General features: G+C 42.6%; 1 protein-coding gene across 3 annotated transcripts in view; it reads right to left on the bottom strand.

Moving 5' to 3' along the window:
* The window catches only part of ATP9B (ATPase phospholipid transporting 9B), a 313,712-nt gene extending 295,398 nt beyond the window's left edge, over positions 1-18,314 (bottom strand). For 2 of the 3 annotated variants that reach the window (XM_075921103.2, XM_006128868.5), the window contains exon 1: positions 18,081-18,312. In XM_075921103.2, coding sequence (XP_075777218.1) covers positions 18,081-18,175 — 95 coding nt within the window. In that variant the 5' untranslated portion in view covers positions 18,176-18,312. Of the gene's footprint in view, positions 1-18,080 lie in introns of all 3 variants that reach the window. The other variant, XM_006128867.5, reaches the window with a different exon arrangement.
* Positions 18,315-18,901: the final 587 nt, after the last annotated feature.

The following is an 18,901-nucleotide window of genomic DNA, read 5'->3' as shown; positions in this document are numbered from 1 at the left end:
TGGAGCAAATAAAAAACTGCTGCAGCTCATCCATCAAACGCACCTATAGATGCACATACTACCTCTCCAACATCTCTTGTTCCCTCCAGGCTCAAAGAACAAGATAAAAAAGCATGCATCTGTTGCTAACACTACGAAGTCTGAAAGCAGAAGTGACATTTTAACATACAGAAAAAGTTATTGTATAATTTTTACAGGTTTTTATTACAGCTGGTCAAAAATTCTGTTTTTTGGTGAAGAATGGTCAAAATGGAAGTTTACACGGGAAATGTTTGTTCTCAACGATATTTTGGGGATTTCAGGATTTGTTTCTATAAAAAAAACAAAAACCAAAACTTGAAAAGCTATTTAGTAACTTAAGAGTGAAGAATTTACTTGGTCAGGTAAATATTGTCAGTGTAATAGATATGGCAATATTCTGCACAATCCCTATTAAAATTCAGTACGGGTTAACTTAATTCAATTATTTCTGGAGATCATTTTATTTAAAAAATGCCAGTGCTTTGTATTATTGTGGTATGGTAACATCTTGGAAGAGACCTGACTAATATTAAACCCTGGGAAATGTCATGAGCATCAAAGGATTTTTTGAAACAATGTACGCTTTTTAAAGTTAGTGGGTTTCCCAGGAAGTCTCTAGGGAGAAAAGTATGTAAATATCAGCTGCTTTGGATGTGCAAGAATTCAGTCTGTGAAACTTTAAAAGGAGAAGGAACTTTTTGTTTGTTGATTACCTGTTACATGAATACAGATCAAAAATACCTAAATTAGATAAGTGACTCATGATTCATCAGTATACTTGTCCTAAAACAAAACAGTTGCTACAGTAATCACTGAAAAACCCCACAGTGGAGTATGAAGGTTGGCTGTGGCTTGGCCAATTAAGCAATTTTGAAACTGGGAGCTGACCTCTGGCAATACACTTGAACCTCTTTAATAAAGCAACACTGGGAAACAAGGTACACTTGATCAAAGAATTTCCAGGCCAGGGAAGGTGCTGAAAGGTCTGGTCATGAAGTGCTTACATAGCATCCCAGTGATGGGAGCATAGGTGGCTCCACACTCTCCGCTATTCCCAGGCACCACCCCTCACTGATATGGGAATAATGGGGAAAAGCCACAGGGGAAGCATTTTGCTACACTACTGTTCCCCCAGCTGGAGGAGGGGTGCGGCAGTGCACAGACCAGCCTCCTCCTCTGCCTGCCAGTGTCCATACCATAGGTGTTCTTGGATTAAGGATACCCAGAGTTCAGAGGTTCATGTGTATTATTAGAATATAAGTCTGTTCTTTTACTTTAATGTTTTCTCTGTAATGCCTGTACCTTAAGAATGAATATGCTTGCTTAGAAAGAGTTCTTTGGCAACTTACAGCAGGGATGGGGAACCTATGATATAGGTTGTGTTGTACATCACAACATGTATCATAGGACAGGCTGCAAATTCCATGTGACAGCTTTTCTTTAATGAAAACAAAATCTAAGCATATACATACATACATTCCAGCCTCATCCAGGGAAACTAAGGATCCAACCACAGGACCAAATTTGGTTACATGTCACTTGAGTCACATTGCACATACACTAAGAAGATGTTTATCTAATTACATACTCTTGCGTTTGAAGGCTCCCAGCTTCATTCTAAGCACAGGATGGACAATGAGTAAGTTAGGAGGTTGCATGAAGAGAACGGACTCCTGTGTTTACGCCATTAAATTGAAGCTTAGGAGAGAAACACTTTATCCTTAGTTATGCCTCAGACTTTGCACGTAATACTAGCCAAGAAAAACAGAAGGCACCATCCATGGGACAGAACTAAAGTACAACAGGCAAATTTAGGTCTGGTATTTGAGTGCTTGTTTTTGCAACATTAATTTTTTTAAACAATATTATATGCATATTTTATATACTATCAAAGTCAACAGTTTGCAAAAAATTATATGGAAGAGGAAGCTATTAGATTCCAATAGTTACAAAAATTGTCTCGTATAATCCATGGAATATTTGTGCTCTGGAAAATTATCTATATGTATCAATTTAAACTCCCTGTTCCTGTAGACTTGGTTTGCCATGGACATTTCAATCCACACATGTCCACCTTTTCTGAATTATAATAAACTAAAGTTAAGTTGTCATTCTAAAGACAAGGTGTTCCTCATCAAACTTCAGGTTGCCAATGATCCTATGTGTATTCGTTGCTGAAGTGAAGTAAACCCGACTTGAGATACTGAAGTTTATCACACAAGATATGGCTTTGCAGAAACTAGACACCTGCTGCTTGCCACTGCCAGCTGACTTAGGCTTGTGGGGTTTAGGCTGCTGGACTGTTTCATTGCTGTGTAGACTTCTAGGATTCTAGGACCATGGAGAGTGGAAAGTGAGACTGCAAAAAGGAATCTGTGCAACGTGCACCCTTTTTACACTAAGCTGCAACCACTCTTCTCCACATTTATTGATCATTTAAATACAAACATCAGTACCTTGTTAAAAGTAAGATTTTATTCTCATATATTCAGGAAATTCAGAGTTGAAGTTCTCCCATTAACTTTAATTCTGCTCCCTTAAGAATTCATAACAGAATTTTTCATTACATAATATAACATTAGCTATCACATTAGTTGGCCAGCACAATAACATGGAAAGTAACAGCTCTTTCCATTACTGCATATGAATCAACATAGCATGTTATTACTGCAAATACCATTAAAGTGAATTTTAACAATGTTCTTCCCATAAGACTGAGTAAATTGAATTGCTACTAGAATTTCACAGATGAAGTAGGGTGACCAAACAAAGCACCATCTTGATCAAACGTCAAGATACAAGCTGGTAGGGTAGTTCCTGTCATGCAGAACTAAAGGTATAGCCTACACCCACCCCCTTGTCACCATCAGCTAAAACATCAATTCCAAATGCAGACTCCAAACTCCAGTTCCAATTCTACCTTCTATAAACATAAGCAATCCTTGCTTGGGCGTTATACTCCCTAAACTAGCTCCCAGGAGTAATCTACTATGTTCTCTTTTCAAAGAAGTGGTAGAAGCCCCATGCCTTTGGCTATTTAAAAACCTGAACTGACCAATACACTGAAGAAAAAATAATTTTGAACAAGCAGAGTAATGACTAAATCTTCTCCCTTTACTAATATTAATTAGGATTCGTCCATTGATGCTACAATCATACCCTTTACGAATTCTTCAGGTGCAGATCCCTACCAAATGTCTGTGAAGATATTCCAGACTTTTTTCCCCACTTAGTAATTAATTCCAATATTTCCTTTTAACATTATAAGAAACAGATGCAGTCATAAAAATGGCCTGTTACTGGGATTCTTTGAAATGGGCACTACAGAGTTCAGGCTCTTTGAGATTAACTAGCAAAACAGCTTGAAAAATATACTGTGTTTGTACCAGTATCTATTGTGGTCTCTTGCACCTTTCTGTCCCTGAACATTGTGAAGGCTACACTATAAAAGGAGGAGCATGCCTCAGTTCCTTTCAGCACCTTCTTAGGTCTGAAACTAAATTTAGAACTCCAAGGAAGAAGTGAAGATAAGTGAGAAGTGTGAATGTAAAGTCGCTTTCAAAGAACTCTACTTTCACACAAGTACCTTCATTTCTATTTTGAGTGGCCTCTACACTAGAGGTGCGCAAGACAACCTCCGTGGGCTGGATCCAGCCTGCCAAGTCCTTTGATCCAATGCATGACCACCCTGCTGCTCCCCCACCCCCAGGCCAATCGAGACCTGGGAACGGGGAGCATGCAAAGTCTTCTCCCACTACCAAGGGCACACGCCATTCAAAACAGCTAGCGGTTCTCTCTAGGCACTGTGTGCTCCTGGGAGGGTGTGGGCGGGGGGCTAATACTTCATATGCTCTCCTCGTCCCAGGCGAATCAGGGTCTTTGGGCAGAGGAGCATGCAAAGTCTCCTGGCACTGCCCTTTCTGCCCAAGGCCCTGCCACTTCCAGGTCAGCCTGCAACCACTTCTGAGATTCACAAAGAGGCCTCCTTCAAAAATTATTGCCCACCCCTGCTCTACACAGTCACACTCTTGGAACTGTGTTAGAGGCAGTGCTGTTAAATGAGTAAGGTGAGGCATGGTGTCCTAATTAAACAATGACTGGAACACTGCCCTACTTCACATTGCTCCAGATGCTAAATGAGGAGCAATTTTTAGTGAATGTGAGCATACAACCCCATGTTAGCACTGCTGATATCAATGAGTATATCAGGAGTTGGCAACCTTTGACATGTGGCCAATCAAGTTAATCTTCTGATGGGCCGGGAGACATTTTGTTTATTAACTATCCGCAGACATGGACCTCTCACTATCCACCATTCCTGGCCACTTCCTGTAGTTCCCACTGGCTGGGCTAATGACTTCAGTTCCATTTAAATATAATGTTAATGCCCTTTCAGCATCTTATGACATTTTGACTAACCCAAGTGCACATGAAGTTTGCAAAGAACGCTGGTAGACTAATTAACTGGTTAGATGGAAGTCAGTTACCACCTTGGGCAGGAATTTGCAAAACATCTACTTCTCAATGACTCAAGAGCACCAAAATTTCTATCGCTGTGTTTAGAGACCATTCATGTAGGTCTTTTTGGGGGGAGGAGTCCCTGCTATGATGTTTATCTGCCAGATGTTTTGCTATAAAGGTAAATATTGCCATAGTCCCATATTCTTCAGCTTCCTTGCCATTGTTTGGAATGACTCCCCTCCCTGTTTGCTCACATCAAATATAACTGTTGCATTATTGGTAATCACTTTAACTATTTAGTCATGCAAGTGAAAGAGAAAAATTGAGAGCCAGATGCATTACCCCCATTTGAATACATTCATATGTAGTTTTTCTGAGTGATTCCAATGGCCATGATTTATTAGACATTTGAAGTACATTTCCAATCCCAGGCTGAGCACATATGAAGTGATAGTTGTGGACAAAGGCAAACTGAACACCACTTCCTTCAGGATGTTCTGACTTCATGTCCACCACATAGATGGGAGCACTTTTGGGGGAATTACCACATCTAAATTTGACTCCCAGCCAACCACTACAGAGAACAGAAGTGGAAGAGATGTTCTTGAAATTTGAGGATGGCAGACTAAATCTTGAAGACTCTTTTGTGTGGAGGAAAGGCTCTTTCTGCTTGAGAATACAGAATCATGCCAATAAAAGGCGCACTCTGTCTAAGAAGGTAGTGTGATTTCTTCCAATTTATTCCACGTCCCAGTTTTTTAAAGTGAACAAGTGCAGTCCATGCTGATGGTCAGAGGCTGCAGTTATGAAGTCACTGAAATCAAAGTACACATAAATATCCTGTCTCCTCAGATGTTCTACCATGTCCAAGAAAGAACTTGGAAGCCCAGAATGTCAAGGTCTGATAGATATGTGGAAATATGAATCTTTCACATCAAAAGGTGCAAACCAATTTTGAGTAGAAAGGGATGGAATTACAGAACCAAGAGAAATTCAGAAACCGATCTCTGTGGTTGAAGGAGTTGAGCTCTTACAGGATATTTTGCAGACTGCCCCCCTCTTTTGGGTTCAGAGAGTATCAAAAAAAAATCCTTTTCTTCTGAATGTCTCTGGTATACTCTTGATGATCTCTGCTCACAATAGAGATCAAACCTCTATTCTTAGTAGGCTTTCATGAGAGGAGTAGAGAAGGAACAAGAGTTGGGATAGAGGCATGAAGTCGAACCACATTGAATAAGCCTCTTGCATTATTTCTAGAATCCTCTAGTCTGTTGTGAAAGTATTCCTATTGTTCAAATAATTCATCTCATCTCCAAAGGTGTGGGAAGAAGACTGGTTTGCAGCTCTCATGTCAAATCTGTGGTCCAAAGCTCACAGCAGAAGATACAATTGTGTCTATTTTTAGACTGAAACTAAAAACTAAAAACCCTCTTTCTCCTCTGTTGAGAAGAAGATTGTTGATGCTGATAAAGATACCTCTGGCTAAAATACAAAGGTGAAGAAGATGTCGCTTGTATCTAAAATCGGTGCTATAAATCCCTCTTCTTTTTAGGTTGAAACAGCTAATGCTCTGGCTGTCAACTTAACATAAAGCAGCATCTTAAAGACATTATCAGTTTGAGTAAAGAATAAATCATCTCCCTCAAAAGGAGATCCTCTGCATGAGCCATGGTTCTGAGTGATAGACCAGATCACATGAGGTAAGTGTCTTTTACATCAGCAATAACTGTAAGTGCCCTTGCAGCAGAGTCACACACATCAAAGGCAGTTCTTCGACATACAGTTTCCTTGGCAACAAACTGTTCCTCTGCAACTGAATCTTTTGCTAGTTTCCTTTTATCTTCAGGAAGATCCTCAGTCAAGATAGCCATCTTCATCCAGGGATGTAACTGGTACCTAAACATCATAGCTGATAGGCTAAGACCACAATGCACAGATTTGCTGAGATGCAGACCTTTCTGTCCAGGATATCCTTGTTCTTGTCAAATGGAGAATACTAAACTTGACTTCCTTTGACCACTAGACAGCTGCAACTACCATAAGAAAATTGGGAGCAGGGTGTGTACAAAAAGAGAGAAGCCCTAGTAGGACAACTGGTAAAGCTCATCATGGCTTCTTGAGATGATGATTTCAAACAGGTTAAGTTTGGTCAGTTTTAAAACATTAGCAATTTGATCTTAGAATTAGTAGATGATCCCAGAAAATCAAAAACTAAATGAAAGGACAGCTCTACAATCTCCTGGAATTTTGCCTATTCCATTAGGCCTTCTAATGACCATCTAACTGGGACAATCATCAGGGAGTGTTTTCTATGCCCCAGTGGGGCAAACAATCTGAGGTCACCAGATTCAGTGAATGGGTTTTCCCCGAGCTCTAAGATGCCATAGCTCTCAGCAAATATGAATATTCACATTGCCATAGTGTCAGGGTTGCGACATAAAGAATTTTGCCTAATAGTTAGCCTAGATCAGGGAGGTGCATGCTCCACACCAGTCTGGGTTCAGTGTTCATAACCAGATGGCCAGAAGCAGAGGTCAGAAACCACAAGTCAGATGCTAGCAATCAGGACAATCTAGGGAACCATGAGGTCAGGGTCAGAAGATGCCAGAGATTGTAAATCATAATTAAAACCTCAGGAATCAGGCTGAGCCAGACAACGAAGAGACCAGGATCAGGAAACAAGAGCACGTATCAGTGAGTGAGCAATGCAAAACAGACTGGAACACTTCTGTACCAACAACTACCTGTGTTCTGCCTCCAGGTCCAAGTAGGGAGAATAGGCTAGTCAGGAGCTTTGGTGTCCCACCAAACAGAAAACACTACCTTGAGCCCTACCTAAACCGGACTTCAAGCAATCCCGATTCCAGCAGATATTTGTACTCCATCAAGCAGAGGACTGGAATGTCATGACCCCCCAGGAAGCTGTGGACCTTAGTTCGAGACCTGTGGGTCATGACTCACAATTTGAGTGACAGCCAAAATTCAGTATCAGGTTCTCTACCTAGAAAATAACCGGATATGCATATGGTCTAGCACTGTGTGTACTATGTGGCATATTGGTATGGTGCATACTACAGTAAAGTCTATTTTCAGGTGACGTGAACCAAGGTAATAATAAAACCTGTCCATCCTTATCTGATTCATCATCAGATTGAACACAAATATCTGATCCAAGATAGTGATGGTTTCAGGGAATCTTTTGTCCTTCCTGTTTCTTACCCAGCAAACCAAACTCCCTACCTTTAACCATGAAATCACTGTGCGGATAGCTCATGATGAGGTCCATGCAAATATGTATAGTAGGGTGAGAATTGATTTAAACTGGAGTGATTTATCTAACTGATTTTAATAATGATTTCTACCACCAAATGGTAAACCTCCATTTAAATTACTCATTTTAATCTTGTTTTGAAATCGTACTTTTTAGCTATTTTCCTAAAGAAAGGTTAATTCTCAAACATTGGTATAATTTTTTTTGCTAACTGGAAGAATACACTATGGGTACATCTACACAGGAAAAGCTGTCCACATGGTAGCCTGCCCAAGCTAGCTTGAATCCAGATAGCACATGTAACAACTGCAATGAAAACAAAGCAGTGCACGTTTCAGAGATGGTACACATGGGGAACTGGCTTTTAAGCCGGGTCCCCATGCATACCAGGAGCCTGCGTGTAACTGTGAATGTTAACCGCTGGGTCCAGGCTCATCGATTAACCGTGTACATAGTTACACTTTCACAGCCCTAATTCATCTGAGGTTCTGATCCCACTGGGACTGTGCACCTGACTTCTGTCAAGTTCCTGTGACTTAGCATTCCCACAGATGAGCTGTTCTCAGTATCTGTGTTGCTCTTCTGTGGGCTGTAACTCCAACTCTGTGCCTTTGCTAGAAGACCAGAGCTTATAGCTCAGCAGGACAGAGTGGTGGTGGGCCCCAAAGGGCAGATAAGCAGGCTCAGTGGTATGATCAGCCCAGTGGCAGTCTCAAGGGGATCTCTGTGACCCAACCCATCACATAACACAGACTTTCACCTCATTCAGGGACTTTAGTACATATCAAAGTTGACCACCGCTGCACTCCTTCCCCCTTTGTGAAAGAGGCAGCAATGAGGAAGAAGCGACTAGTTGACTAGTGTGTCAACTATCCAATAAGCTTCTGCTTATCCGATAGTAAATTAGTCGCTTACATCCCTAATCTTAATTAAAACTCTCTCTACCTAGGTATTTTCCTCAAGAAGTATTTTAATCAAAAAAATCCAATTGATTTTTATTCACACTGGGTGATAAACAAATAGAACAACTTAACAAGTGAAGTAGTAGATTCCCCACCTCCTGACATCTTCAAATCAATACTGGACTTCTTTCTGGACCATATGATTTAACCAAATACACAATATTGGACTCAATACAGGATAAACTTAGATGAAAATCTATTATTACCTGTATTAGATTCCAATAGTCAGATTCCAATGATCCCTTCTAACCTTAAAGCTATGAATATCAAATCAAGAGGAAAGGTATTTCTCCAGCTGAAGAGGAAAAGAGAAAGGAGGCCCTTTTTACTTATTTTATTTTTAACTCCACAACTTTCATTTAAAAAAAAAAAAATCAGGCTCCAAGGCTGAGCTACCCTGACAAAGGGATCATGGGTTTTAGAGAGGACCTAGTGAAGGGCAGGTAGGATAAGCATCACTGAACTAGGTTACCTGCGCAGCAGTCAAGTCTGAGAGAAGGCTTGGGCAGGACTTTTTCTCACTGTTCATACATATGAAATAAGCACTAAAAGAATTAACAGAACTTATGCCTCAGGCAGCACACCAGCTAACCCACTAATCAGTACAGTATGCAACAGTCAGAGAGTGACATGTTGATTTTCTGGCTAAAATGCTTTGCCACCTCAATACAATGACCATGGAATTATATTAACCAACAAATATTTTCTTAATTGGTTTACATAGCAGTTTGGGAAGAAACTGGTAAATTCATCAGTAATAGTCACGAGGACCAGGTGGTATTCCCCCAAGAGTTCTGAAGAAACTCAAACAGGAAATTGAAAAAACTACACATTGTGCTATGTAATCTCACTCTTAAATTAGCCTTTGTACCAGATAACTGGAGGATCACAAATGTAAATCTAATGTTTATAAAAGGCTGCAGGAGTGATCTTGGCAATTAGTGTCAGGTAACTTTGTTGGAACTATTGGAAAGAAAAGAATTATCAGATACAGATGTTGAGGAAAGAGTGTACACAGCTCTTGTAAAGGTAACTCATGACTCAGCATGTGAGCAAGGGTATCCAGTTGATACGATATACTTAAGCTTTTAGAAAGATTTTGACAAGGTTCTACATCCGAGGCTATTAAGCAAAGTAAGCAGCCTTGTGAGGGAAGGTCTTCTTGTGGTTCAGTAATTGGTTACAAAAAAGTAAAAAAGGACAAGAATAAATTATCAGTTTTGACAATAAAAAGTGGTAAATAGCAAAGGTTTCCCACAGTCCTGCAAAGAAATCAACACTGCTCAGCATATTCATAAACAATCTGGAAAAGTGTGAAACAGTAAGGTGGTAAAGTATGCAGATAATACTACATTACTCGAGATAGTTAAGCTGACTGAAGAATTACAAAAACAGCTCAAAAAACTAGATGAACAAAATTATAGCTGAAATTCAATGCTGATACATGCAAAATAATGCAAGTTGGAAAACAATCCTAACACAAAACAAACAGTTCTAAATTAGCTGTTACCGCTCAAGAAAGAGATACTGAAATCACCAAGAATAGTTCTCTACAAAACATCCATTCAATGTGTGGCAACAGTCAAAAATCTTATAGAACTCTACAAAAAATTAGAGAAAGTATAGCAATGAGTCAGAAAATATAATGCTACTACATAAATCCATGGTATGCCAATATCTTGAATATCACATGCAGTTCTGGTCACTCCATCTCACAATAAATAACGTATATTAGAATTGAAATAGATACAGAATAAGGAAAAAAATTATTAGGGGAATGTAACCAATGTTCACTCTAATCTTTTCCATCTATGTGTGGATTTTTTCCATTTGTGTGCATTTTGTTATGTGCACTGAGGTATGTGCAAATTTTCACCACCAGGAGAAACACAAAACTAGCTGTGAACACTCTGCTAATCACCTGGACAGCACTGGAATCTCTTTGAGAGGCCACACAGCTTACAGTGAACACTAGATGTAACTGCTTCCACATAAAAAGAGATTAAAAATGACAAACTGCTCAGCTAAATGTAGAGTCAACAAGGGGGAGATTTTAGATACCTGTATCATATCATGAATGATTGGTGTGTACAAAATGAAAAGGCACTTATTTATCCCCTCACATTACACCCAGAGCAGATGTAATCCAAAGAAATTAATAAGCAGCAAGTATAAAACAAAGTAAAGAGAATATTTCATACAATCCATAGTCGACCTGTGGAACTCACTACAAGGGGATGTGGTTGAGGCCAAAACTGTAACTTGGTTCAAAACAAATTAGATAAATTCATGAAGGACAGATCCATCATTAGCTATCTGCAAAGATTATCAGAGATGCAATTGAAGGCTCTCAATATTCCTAAAATTCTGACTGCCAGAAGCTGGAGCTGGACGACAAGAAGGATCACTTGAGAATTGCACTGTTCTGTTAATTTCCTTTGAAGCATATGATACTGACTATTGCCAGAAGACAAGACAGTGAATTAAATGATCACCGTTTTAATCTAGTATAGTCATTTTTATCTTCTGATGTTCACAGAATATTAACAAAAACAAATTGTAATGGGAAATCAAGGTAATTATAAATGAGGTATTCTAAGTCCTGTCAAATTTTTGGTTCAGACTGCAATCAGTATGGCTGTGTCTACACTGCAACCCTTTTCCGGAGGATCTCTTATTCCTACTTCAAAGTCTAGACTGGCGCTTTTCTCTGGCTTATTTCCAAGCCGGAAAAAAGCGGCAGCCATGTTAATGCAAATACCGCGGGGGATATTTAAATCCCCCGCGGATTTTGCTATTCCGATGTGCTACATTAGCATCCCTTTTCCGGAAGGGATGCCAGTGTAGACGTAGCCTCTATGTTTGCTGCACAATGTTAGGTTCTTATTTACCTAAGCTATTTACCTTTATTTCCACAAACTAAAAAATCCTAAATATTTTTGAAGAGAACTGTCTTGTATAAAGCCCCAGCGTTCATAATGCAATTTACAGGGAATGCTGGGGTTTTAAAGGTTTCTTCACTTAACCCTAAGATCTGCTTTGAAAAAAAACTGTTAAATAAAAGCTAGATGCATTTATTGTCTCTCTCTCCTCCAAATACCTGTTATTGCATACTGAGTAATAGATTAACAATTCAATTTATATTAACAAAAGTCAAACATTTATGGTTTTATCTTTCTATTCTAGTTTTGTCACCATTTGTCAAACTAAACCGATATGAATAATGGCATATCTATACTTAAAATATTTCAGCAGCACAGCTGCACTGGTGCACCTGCACTGCTGTAGCTTAGTAGTATCTTCACTGAAGTGCTAACAGAAGAGCTTCTCTGTGAAAGGCAGTAGTGATGTCGACGGGAGAAGCCCTCCCATCAATCCAGACCTGACTACACTCAAGTAGCACTGACTACTGGACATCATTTAAGTGTACGTTTTTTTACATCCTGAGCAACAGTTATGCAGATGCACATATGCGTAAGCCTAGCCTAAAAAACACATTTCCAACAGTCTTAGCTTTCTAAGAATTGTAATTAAGACAGACAGACAGACCACAGGACCTATTATAGCAGAGGTGGCCAAGCCACATGCAACTCTTTTATAGTTAAAGTGAAGTTCACAGAATATTTCCCTTCCCTTCCCCTCCCTCACCCTTCCCCGCCCCACCTTCTAGACTCGGGGAAAGGAGACGGAAGAGCTCAGGGTTTCTGCTCTGCAAGGGTGGGATAATAAAACTAGGGGCTTCTGGCAGAGATGACTTAGTGCTTGTTGAAAGAGCAAGGGCACAAAGTAAATGTTAATTCTCCCCTTCCCCCTCCCCCCGGAACAGCTTGAGTCATTCTCCCCAGACATGCCCCCACTCTTACCCTCAGGGGCCCCTCTCTGCAGATACCATGTTAACTCTGTGGAGCTAGACAGCAACAAAAGCAGTGAATCTTCCTGCAGTTAAGCAGCTGTTTGCTGCTGCCTCTCCAAGCTTGCCAGCTCTAGCAGTTGCTGTGCAGGGAAGAGGCCCAGCAGAACCATGACACTCAGCAGGATCAGCAATCCCTGGCAAAAATCGGGGGGACATGTAATTTTCCCTCCCTCCCCCCGCCACCCTCCCATGTCTGCCCAGTATGTGGGACATCAGCTTTGTGGGACATACCCCTTAGCACTAAAGCCCCAAGCCTCAGCAGGCATACCCAGTTCTCAGTCTTCTGAAGATTGACATATGAAGCTTGGATGGTCAGCAAGTTTGGCTAACCCTGTATTATAACTTCTCCTGTCCCTTCAAAACAAAATATGCAATTGTTGGTCTTTGCTTATTTTTCACCCAGTCATATGAATTTCCAGCCAAAATAAAGACAAATAAAGCAGATAACCAAACTAAGATGTTATACAGCTCAACTGCCCCTGCAAACAGAAAACAAGAACTGGATTCTGCCAATTCAACACTATATTTTATCTTTCTTTCCAATAGAAAGTAAATCTTAATTTTTTGAACAATACCTTTTGTTTTAAAGATGCAGAGAAAGAATATGCAGCACTTAGTGGATGGTTGCGCCACACTTAGGTTTCTGAACTACAATATATGGTACACATATCCCTATTTCAGCACCAGACGACCTTGCCACAAACTATATCAACAGAAGTCGGCTACTTCTCTATGACAATGCAAGTGTTGATGGATCATCAGGGACACTTTACCAACTTCAGCGTGGGCTGGTCAGGGAAGGTGAATGACACACACACTTTTAAGATCACAGGACAGTTCAAAAAGCTGTAAGCAAGAACTCTCTTTCCCAATTGATAAATTATCATTGGGAATCGTCCCAAAAGTGATCCTACCCTTTGCTCCCATGGCTCATGAAACTGTACACCAGCAACCAGGACAGCACCAAGGAGCGCTTCAGCAATAGGCTTAGCAGATACAGAACAACAGTTGAATGTACAGTGAAGATCAGGCCTAATGTGAATTAAGGTCACATTAATTTTAGGTGAATCTGCTTGACTTTTTTAGGCATTATGGAAAGTACAAGCATTATAACTGAGCCCCAAGTGGAAATAATTTCTGGTATTCTCTTCCCTGATATCCTGGCACCTGCTCCTGAGAAAATCTTGTCAACAATATTCTGAGAAACAGGGTTTTCACGGGAGCTTCTCAGGGCTTCTTCCAAACAAAGTACCCTGGATCTCAGGGTTCACTGCTCCAGAATATCACTCCAAGAGAATCCCATGGCACCTAGGACATCAGAGAGCACAATTTGGGAACATCACTGCTGCAAAACCATCCACTCTGTCCTGCACACCAACCATAGTTACAGCCTTGTGTAGCAGCAGGTCTTCCAGACACCCTGTCACCAGGCTGGGAAGCCTGAGAACCCTGGTCAGGAATCCAGGCAACTACAGGACAGATATTATGGCACCGGTCAGACCTAATAGACAATTTTCCTTTTATGAAATAATATTCTCATCATTTGGGAAAACATCTTAAAGCATATTTCTTCAATGAAATGTCCTTCCCCTCCCCCCAACTTTATATCATCACCATACAGCAGTGGTCACCAACCAGTAGATCAGGATCTATTGGTAGATCTTGGAGCCTCTGACAGGTGATCCTGACAGGTTTGGTCAAGAGGCTGTCAAGTACCAGTATTTCAGCTGCCCCCCCCCCCCTTCTGGTCATCTCCTGCCCTTTGCCTTGGAGCTGCCCCTCCCCTGGAGTGCTGAGGTCAGGGTGCCCCCTCCCACTCTGTATCCTATCTCCATAGAGCAGGGTGGGGAGCACAACAGGACTTGGGATGGAGTTCACTGGCTGCTTTAGTGAGTGGGCTAGGGCCAGGGCAGAGGGGAGCCTGCCTTAGCACCAATGCACCACCAACCAGAAGCCACCTGAGGTAAGCAGGGCCCCGCTGGAGCCCACATCCCTAACTCTTTCCTCAGTCATGAACCCCCTCCTCCACCCCAAGCACCATCCCAGAGCACCCCTGCATCCAATCGCCATCCCAGAGCCTGCACGTAAAACCCTTCCTACAGCCCAACAGCCTGCCCCAAGAGCAGCTCAGAGCCCCCTCACACTCCAGATCCCTTAATCCAAGACCAGAGCCTGCACCTCAACCCTCTGCCTCAGCCTGGTTGAAAGTGAGTGAGGATGGACAAGAGAGGGAGGATGGAGTGAGCAGGGGCTGGGCCTAGAAGAAAGGGAGGGAAGGAGGCAGGGCAAGGGTATTTATATTTGAGGTAGATCTTGGATTGCACAAATTCAAAACGTGATCTCGTGGTTAAAAAGGTTGGAGACCACTGCCATACAGAGTGTCCTTGTACCATGGATCCCAGGGTTTCTACAGTCCACAGCTGTGGGGCAGCCTCCTTATGCAGACTAGAACCAGGGACCCTAGGGCTTTCACATGCATAAGCTGCTTTTTTCTAACAGCCTAGGGAGCTAGGTGGCTTAGGAGTCTGCAATCCTGGGGATTTCCCAACTCAAAAGCATTTCACATGGTGGGCTTCCCCAGAGCCATAAACCCTACAAGCGCCAAGAGCAGTGCTGACTGAACTTAACATAATTTGTCATCATTTTCGCTGAGCCCTATGGGGAAGGGGATGATAAATTGATTGGATTGGGCAATTTCACTTGATATTCAGTTGTGGGCTATAGTAATACTTAAAGGAATCAGTCAATTTCAGTCAGCAGCTCAAGGAGCATACTTCCTTTCAGAAACAAAATATAGGAATTCATGTTTTGTAAGAAATTTCAAAATGTCAAAATTTCCTGTGATATTAAAATTGTGAGGTTCAATTACTTCTACTCCTGAGCTGCCACTATCTCCTTCCACAGCCTGATTTAAAAAGAGGAAAGATACTTAAATTAATAGCTGAAATGGTTACCCTCATGCCAGGAAAAATGGGAGTCTGAGAAAACTCATTTTCCTGGCACTGTCCAATTCCAAGTCATTTTGCATATCCGTAAGTCTGCCCTCCAAAATTGTGGGATAGATATGCCCAATCTTGCATGGCAAACTAAAAATTGTAAATTCTTCATAGCCCCATCAAGACAACTTCTTCACTGTTATTGATATTCTTAAAACGCCCTACCAAACCACTTCCTTCCAGTAGCAGAAAAGCTCAGATCCTGTATTCAGTTTTTGGTAAAACTCTTCAATATCTGTCAAAGAGCATGACTAATGCCTTGTTTACACAAGGAAATTGCATTGTCTAGAAACTCATATAGTTAAGTTTGTGCAACCCTCTTGTGTATGTGCTACTTCAGTTTAAAAAGTACTGTTTATCAATTTAATTTATGCCAGGTCCTTTGGGTCTTCCAACATTTCAGTATTTCCCCTACAATACAAGAGGTGATGATTACAACACTCAATGTAAGGTAAAAGCAGTAGCTCCCTGCTATATATTTAGGTACTGTGTCACCAATTGCTCTAGAATATATACAGTGCTGTAAGTGACTGCATTCAGGTCCTGATGGGTTAAATAAAACCTTTCTGTTCATATATATCACACACACTCACACACCTGGAATTAGAGCAACCACATTGCAGAATAACACAAACTGCACACTGTGATTGTATTAGTAACTGACAAGTTGTGTTAACTCAAGATATACCGTACATGCCAACAGTATTTCTGTACTGCAGCTGGGAGCAAGCCTCTAGCACAGACAAAACAGACTCAGGCTAGCAGGGCCTGAGCTAACATTCCAAAAATGGAAGTATGGACATTGCAGTTCAGGCTGGAGCTCAGACTCCCAAACCCAAGGAGTCAGGCGGGCTTGAGAGACCAAGCTGCACCTCATACCATTCACACTGCTATTTTAAGTATGCTAGCATATCCTCTATCCCCCTCCCCCATCCCCATTAGCATGAGTATGTCTACCTGGACTGGGAGGTCTGATTTGCAATTGCACCACTGACACACCCCACAGGTCAGCCAACTTATATTGAAAAACACTCCCACATTCAATTTAAGAGCTGTCATGTATAGACAAGACCTAAATGTACATCAATCACTGAGTTAAAATGCAAATTAATAATCCCATGAAAACAAGGCCTTGGTGACTTGCTTAAGGTCACAATAGAAGTCAGGGGCAGAGCAAAGAAGAGAAACTGAATTCCTGAAGGAGCCACAAGACAGGGCGCCATCATATTTTAATTATTTTTACTTAAGATAAAGACAAAGACAATTTTAAAATTATGCCCCACTCCCACAAACACTTAATCATGTGCTAACTTTTGTGCAAACTGGGCACATATACCAGGGATTCCAAGATTATGGTGGGAGCTGCAGAGGTGGCTCTAATGTAAGGCTCTTGGAATTGCAATATAAAAATAAAAGGTATAGGGTTAAAACAAAAAAAAGATTTATGTACACATTGTGTTGATTAACAAAACTGATTTTAAAAAGTCTTATTTTGTTCTATTCATGTTATTTGTTTGCTTTTTGAATTTTTCAGTTCAAACCATGAAAATAGACTCTGTGACATTGCTGCTGATGAAGAGTAGCTTGCTGCCACATTTAAATCCAAACACATACTTATCAACTTTTTAGAAGCGAAAGGTTTCAAAGAGGTTGCCATGTTAGTCTGCTTCAGCAAAAACAACAAGGAATCTGGTGGCACCTTAAAGGCTAACAATTTTGTTATGGCAGCAGCTTTCATGAGTTGTAACTCACTTTGCCAGCTGTATGAAGTGGAGGAAACACTTTTTCTTTCACTTCATGCATCTGGCAAAGTGGGTTGCAACTCACAAAAGCTTGTGCCTGTTCATAAATCTGTTCATCTTTAAAGTGCCACCAGACTCCTTGTTTTTGTTAAAAAAAAAAAACAAAGTTAACCACACTTCAGATACTACCATGGCTTCCCAGCCCTCACGTTAATTTTCACGGATTCCCAATCTCCCCTGAGCAGACCAACAGAAAAAAAGGAGAAACTGACCAGTTTAATAGTGACACTGGTTATACTATGCTGCTGCACGAATGGAGCAACCAGAGCCTCCTTTACCCCAAACACAGGAAGGGCAGGACTTAGACTCCCTTCCAAAACGCCCCTTAGCAACATTCCTCATCTCGTCCTCTCCCAGCCCCACTACAGAGCTGAGAACTGGAGCCCCCCCCAGGTCCTCTGACACCCCCTTCCCCTCCGCCAGGCCAGCAGGGCGAAGGGGAGGGGAGGCCTAGCAGTGCCCGGGGCTGCCTCTCAGCCGCATCAGCTCATGCTGGGAGAATGGAATCCCCGCCCCTGCACCCTGGGGCGCGGAGAGGGGGGCCCCGGCCCCGCAGGGGATGCTGCGAGGTAGGGCAGGTCCCGCCGGGCCAGGGCCCCTCCCATCCCATCGCCACGGAACTCGGGGGCGCCTCCCCTCCGCCCCGGGCGGTACCTGTTGTGCCGCTGCGCGGCGGGGAGGCTGGTGTAATAGGCCGCTCGGCGCTGGGTGCTGCGCGGCACCGGGTGCAGCAGGATATGGTCCGCCATCTTCCCCGCCCACCTGCCCGGCCCCCGGAACCGGCTCCTGTAAACCGTCACCCGACGTCACCCTGCCGCGCGCAAACACCCCGCGCGAGGAACTGCCGGAGACACCGAACGTCACCAGCAGCTGATGGCGAGGGGGCGGTGCTAGGCGCGGCTGGGACCGAAACAAGTGGGAGGGGCTTCTGCGCTCGCACCGCCCACTTTTGCCCACGGGCACGCGCGCGCCGCCTGGTCCTCTAGTTCCCGGAGCCCGGCGCGTGCTGGGTGCGGGGGAGGCTGCAGCTGCTGGGAGCGCGGCCGGGAGGCGAGAGGCAGGGGAGCGGGTAGAGGCTGACTGCGGGGATTGCAGTGCAGCGTTGCATGGAGCACAGGGGCGGTGGAGGTGCGTGGGGACTTTGCATGCAGCGAAGGCTGAGAGGTGCAGGGCCAGGAGCGGGGAGCGGTGCCGCGCACGCCCCTGATCTTAGTAGTCTTTGCTCGTTCCTATTTTTTTGTGTTTTCTCTTTGGAAATACTTGTGCCAGTGGAGAGTGCGGCTGGAGCTGTACCCGCAAGAGGGGGCGGGCCTGTGGGCATGCTTTGATTCCTTGCCTCTCTAGGGACTGAATTCCCATCCAACGTACACTAGCCCTCTGCCTGTAGAGGAGAGGATTCTAGCTCTGCCCTCCCTTACCGATCCTGCTAGAGTTCACATTCACCCTCGCTCCACTGGCTTTAAAGTCCGGATTAA

This window comes from Pelodiscus sinensis, chromosome 2, assembly GCF_052426305.1.
Source record: "Pelodiscus sinensis isolate ZL-2025 chromosome 2, ASM5242630v1, whole genome shotgun sequence".
NCBI classification, from domain to species: Eukaryota; Metazoa; Chordata; order Testudines; family Trionychidae; genus Pelodiscus; species Pelodiscus sinensis.
Note: the sequence above shows the minus strand (reverse complement) of the source record. Positions and strands in the feature narration are given on the sequence as shown.